Source organism: Salvelinus sp. IW2-2015, linkage group LG27, assembly GCF_002910315.2.
Source record: "Salvelinus sp. IW2-2015 linkage group LG27, ASM291031v2, whole genome shotgun sequence".
NCBI classification, from domain to species: domain Eukaryota; kingdom Metazoa; phylum Chordata; class Actinopteri; order Salmoniformes; family Salmonidae; genus Salvelinus; species Salvelinus sp. IW2-2015.
In genome coordinates, this window is record NC_036867.1 from 33,699,784 (window position 1) to 33,704,780 (window position 4,997).

General features: G+C 38.7%; 1 protein-coding gene across 1 annotated transcript; it reads right to left on the reverse strand.

Moving 5' to 3' along the window:
- Positions 1-356: 356 nt before the first annotated feature.
- On the reverse strand, positions 357-1,309 carry LOC139023123 (ly6/PLAUR domain-containing protein 2-like). The gene is made up of 3 exons (XM_070435535.1): positions 1,261-1,309; positions 940-1,065; positions 357-463 (listed from the first exon to the last, which is right to left on the reverse strand). The coding sequence occupies exons 1-3, from the start codon at positions 1,307-1,309 to the stop codon at positions 357-359; spliced, it is 282 nt and encodes a 93-aa protein (XP_070291636.1).
- Between the last annotated feature and the right edge of the window lie 3,688 nt (positions 1,310-4,997).

Here is a 4,997-nt window from a genome sequence, read left to right on the forward strand (position 1 = left end):
AGTACCCGATGTCTCTCTGTAAAGGAATGGAAATTCCCGGATTTCACAAGACAAAGGTTTGTAGTGTCGTGTTCCACACTTGGACATTCCACATTGGGACAGGGTGTTTAGAGATATCAAAGCTCAACAAAACGACTGACTGGTGTGCATAGTTTATGTAAGAGGTGGTGTTGGATGATGAATCATTCACATCATATGTAAACAAGTTCTTATGACATTTAGACACATGTTGAAATCAGGAACAAAAGATTAAAAAAATATCATTTTGCAATACTGAATGTATTTCATTGCCATTTGAACTGGGCTCCAGCCACATGCTTACCAATGATACAGAAGGTGAGTATGGGTCATAGGTCTTATAGGTTGCAGTTGTCCCAGTTGCAGCAGGTGACTCTCAGACCCTTGGTTACACCAAGCTTCAGGCACTCCATCATCTTGAAGCAGGACTTGTGGAAGGTGTTCTCTGGAGAAATAGAGAGAGAAAGATAGAGGGGGGGGGGGGAGATGATGATGATGATGATACCTACTGGGCACAGACGTCAGTTCAACATCTAGTTTTGATTTACATTTGGTTGAGTTGTCAACTAACCTGAATTCAACATGAAATCAACAAGAAATGTCACCATGTCATTGGATTTAGGTTAAAAGCTGGGTGAAAAAAAGAGGAAATTCCCTTACATTGATTACCTTTTGCAGATCCAATCAGTCATCACATAGATTTTTGGGGGGGGTTAAAATGACATGGAAACAACGTTGATTCAACCAGTTTTTGTCCAGTGGGTAATGACTGACGACTGAGTGATAATCTTGTAGGTCTACCTAGTAAATTGATTTGTGTTGTGTGTGTGTGTCTTTGATTGATTTCTGGTTGGATTAATAAGGCACTGTGGCAGTGATTGTGGCTATATGCCATGCCGACTGAATGGTGCTGGGACTCACCATAAGGGGAAGGGTAGGTCACTTTGGCACAGGCGTCCAGCTCAGGAGGACAGGTCTCCACAGTCTCCACACAATCACCACTGCCTGGCGTGGCCCGGACACAGTTATGGCACTGCAGGGCCTCACCTGAGAGAGGGGAGAGAGAAAGAGAGAGAGAAATAGAGAAACATGAACGAAAACACAACTAAACCTTGAAAGTCACTGGCCATAGGCCATAGTGTGTAGTCTAGTGCACACTACTGACCTACTATCAAGGTTTTGTATCTGAACTTTTGAAAATAAAAACATGAGGATAGTTCAACATGAAGAGATGATATTTGCCATAGATGACGGCCACCAGGAGCAGGAGACCAAAAGCAAAGACTTTCATGTTTGGATGTGGTTCTAGGAGATAGAAAGACACATTTCAACAGTATAACCTATATAGACACTACAGTTAACATATTGTTCAATGCCTGAAAGTCTTTGTGTCCTAGGCTCAGACAGATGTTTCAAACAGGTTCAAAAAGTGTGAAGTCAGTGCCCTTTTGCCCATCTTACCTTCTGGACCTCTGCAGGTTTCAGTGTAACTGCTCTTCCTCCGGCCATTCCTTTTATACAGCAATATGAGACTGATAAAGACAGTGCAGTGGGAAAAGAACCAGATTTTTTTTTAAACGTGTTATTTTTAAAGCAAGGACACTGGTGCAGTGTCAGATGTGAATACATACAGTACTGGAATGGGTAGCCTATCACTCAAATGAAAGGATCATTGGGTTTAATATCCTGAACTGGCATCAGCTGTAATTGTGATGTAGCTATGTGATTGGGCTATGTAGCAGTTACAGTAGTTAAACACACTTTTTCATCTTCCATCTATTTTTCATTAAAAAAGTGTTGAAAAAGGAGGTGGGGAAATAAATAAAAAATAAGATTAACTATTTGAAATGAACCTGTAAAGCTTTGAAAATTACAATAAAAATATTGAAAAGAAAAAAGGGGGAAATATAAAGAGTTGAAACGTTAGGCCTTCCTAGCATGCCAAAGTGGTGGGTAACCTTGAAGAGGAGCCAAACCAAAGGATGAGGAGGCTGTGCAGCTCGCGCTGTGAACCTACTTGATGCTGCAGGTCAGAGTGGGTCCCATTATGCCTGGCAAAAAAAACAAACACTGCATTCCACAGTAAGAACCTTATACCAACGGTCAAGCATGGTGGTTGTCGTGTGATGGTTTGGGGATGCTTTGCTGCCTCAGGATCTGGACGACTTGCCTTAATAGAAGGAACCATGAATTCTGCTTTGTATCAGAGAATTCTACAGGAGAATGTCAGGCCATCCGTCTGTAAGCTGAAACTGAAGCGAAGGTGGGTCATGCAGCAAGACAATGATCCAAAACACACAATGAAGTCTACATGAAAATGGCTAAAAAGAAAGAAATTTGAAGTTTTGGAATGACCTAGTCAAAATCCAGACCTAATCCCAATTGAGATGTTGTGACAGAACTTGAAAACCCACAACTGTTGATYAGTTGCAGCAGTCCTGCATGGAACAGTGGGACAAAATTCCTCCACATTGACGTGAGAGACTGATCAACGACTACAGGAAACGTTTGGTTGGAGTCATTGCAACTAAATGTGGCACAACCAGTTATTGAGTGAAAGGAGTTATTTACTTTTTCACACATGGGCATTGAGTGTTGCATAACTTTGTTTATGAAATAAATGAAATAAGTATATAATTGTTGTGTTATTTGTTCACTCAGGTTCCCTTTATCTAATATTAGGAGATTAGGAGATTTTGGTTGACGATCTGATAACGTTCAGTATCAAAAATTGGCAAAAATAGAGAAGATTAGAAAGGGGGAAAATACTTTTTTACAGCACTGTACTGACAATATGCCAAATAAAATGGGAGTATACTGTACATTTAAAACAGGTTAAAACAATAATGTTCTCACTTTATTCGCTTCCAGAAAACTAGAATATAGAATAGAATAAAATACATATAGAATAAAATGGATATATAAGCCTAGCAAGCAAATATGAAAAATCTGATATATTCTCCAGAACTCCTTGACATTATGCTGGCCTATTGAAATAAGCATGTTCATTTTCTATGCTGCTGTTGGTCTTTGTACTGTATGTCGTGCTCTGCGTGATCCATTGTACTACTCTCGGAGCTAGACCATTTCCCCTATATTACACTTTTAGAGGTTGATCACAAAGGATCGCATTATTCATCATCAACCCTCTTCACTACGAAGTACACTTAGTCACAAGCCTAATTTAGATTATCATGAATTGAACATCACTGGCTAAAATGCAGCATGCTTAGAAAAAGGGCTACATGAATCTGATTTGATATATTCAAAATATTTTCAGTCTCTAAATCTAAGAAACAACAAATTGATTCATTACGTAAATTAGATTTGGTTATTTCAGTGCTTAGCTTTCTGTGGGATACAGTGCTTTCAGAAAGTATTCATACCCCTTGAAAATTGAAAATGGTTTAAATCTTATTTTTTTATTATTACCCATCTACACACAATTCCCCATATCAACAAATGAAAACATGTTTTCAGAAATGTTTGCACATTTATTGAAAATGAAATACAGAAATATCTAATTTACATAAATATTCACAGCCCTGATTCAATACAAGTTAGAATCCCTGTTGGCAACAATTACAGCTGTGAGTCTCTAAGAGCTCTAAGTCTCTAAGAGCTTTAAAACTGTAACTAGGCCACTCAGCAACACTCAATGTTGTCTTGGTAAGCAACTGCAGTGTATATTTGGCCTTGTGTTTTAGGTTATTGTCCTGCTGAAAGGTGAATTTGTCTCCCCGTGGTATGTTGGAAAGCAGACTGAACAAGGTTTTCCTCTAGGATTTAGCCTGTGCTTAGCTCTATTCCGTTTATTTTTACGCTTAAAAACTCCCTAGTCCTTGCCAAAGACAAGCATACCTATAACCTGGTGCAGCCACCACCACGCTTGAAAATATGAGTGGTATTCAGTGATGTGTTGTGTTGGTTTTGCCCCAAACATAACACTTTGTATTCAGGACATAAACTTAACTTCTTTGCCACATTTTTTGCAGGTTTAATTTAGTGCCTTATTGCTAACAGGATGCATGATTTGGAATATTTTTATTCTTTACAGGCTTTCATCTATTCACTTTGTCATTTAGGTTAGTATCGTGTTACGAAGGACACCTGTCTTTGTCGTGACCAGGGCTGGATCTAGCTTTTTTGGGCCCTAAGCGAGATCTGGTTGAGGGGCCCCGTCACCAAGAGGGCAAAATGTTTTAGTAGCCCCCATCTTGACTGTACGTTTTAAAGTTAATTTGCAATTCTACCCATTTTGTCATGAGGCGTACAGAAAATYTTGCAGTTTTAAAACAAGTTTTCTGTAGTTCTACACATTTTMRCATGGSGTGGAGAGAAAATGTTMCAGTTTTAAAACAKYTMTTCTGCAGTGCTACACATTTTGTCATGGGGTGGAGAGAAAATGTAGCAATTTTATAACACATTTCAAACAATTCTGCTAATTTTGCCATTTGGCAGAGAGACATTTTGCATTTTTAAAGCACATTTCCTTCAATTCTACCCATGGGGTGGAGAGTTTTAAAGGGAAATTAACCWCYTATTCATCATTTTCAGCACCAAACCAYTGTCTACATACAGTGCCTTCAGAAAGTATTCAGAGCCCTTGACTTTTTCCACATTTTGTTAAGTTACAGACTTATTCTAAAATGGATTTTAAAAAATCCTTAGCAYTCTACACACAATACCCCATAATGACAAAGCAAAAACAGGTTTTTAGAATTGTATTAAAAATWAAAAAAACAGAAATACCTAATTTAGATGTTTCTACAACTTGATTCGAGTCCACCCGTGGTAAATTCAATTGATTGGACATGATTTGGAAAGGCACACAACTGTCTATATAAGTTCCCACAGTTGACAGTGCATATCAGAGCAAAAACCAAGCCATGACGTAGAAGGAATGTCCGTAGAGCTTTGAGACAGGATTTTGTCGAGGCACAGATCTGGGAAAGGGTACCAAAAAATGTCTGCAGCAT

Excerpts from the sequence above, each read along its gene's own strand:
- LOC139023123 (XM_070435535.1), bottom strand. The coding sequence starts at position 1,309 with ATGAAAGTCTTTGCTTTTGGTCTCCTGCTCCTGGTGGCCGTCATCTAT. Across the intron at positions 1,066-1,260 it reads CCTGGTGGCCGTCATCTATG|GTGAGGCCCTGCAGTGCCAT; the intron begins GCAAATATCATC and ends CCCCTCTCTCAG. Across the intron at positions 464-939 it reads GACCTACCCTTCCCCTTATG|AGAACACCTTCCACAAGTCC; the intron begins GTGAGTCCCAGC and ends CTATTTCTCCAG.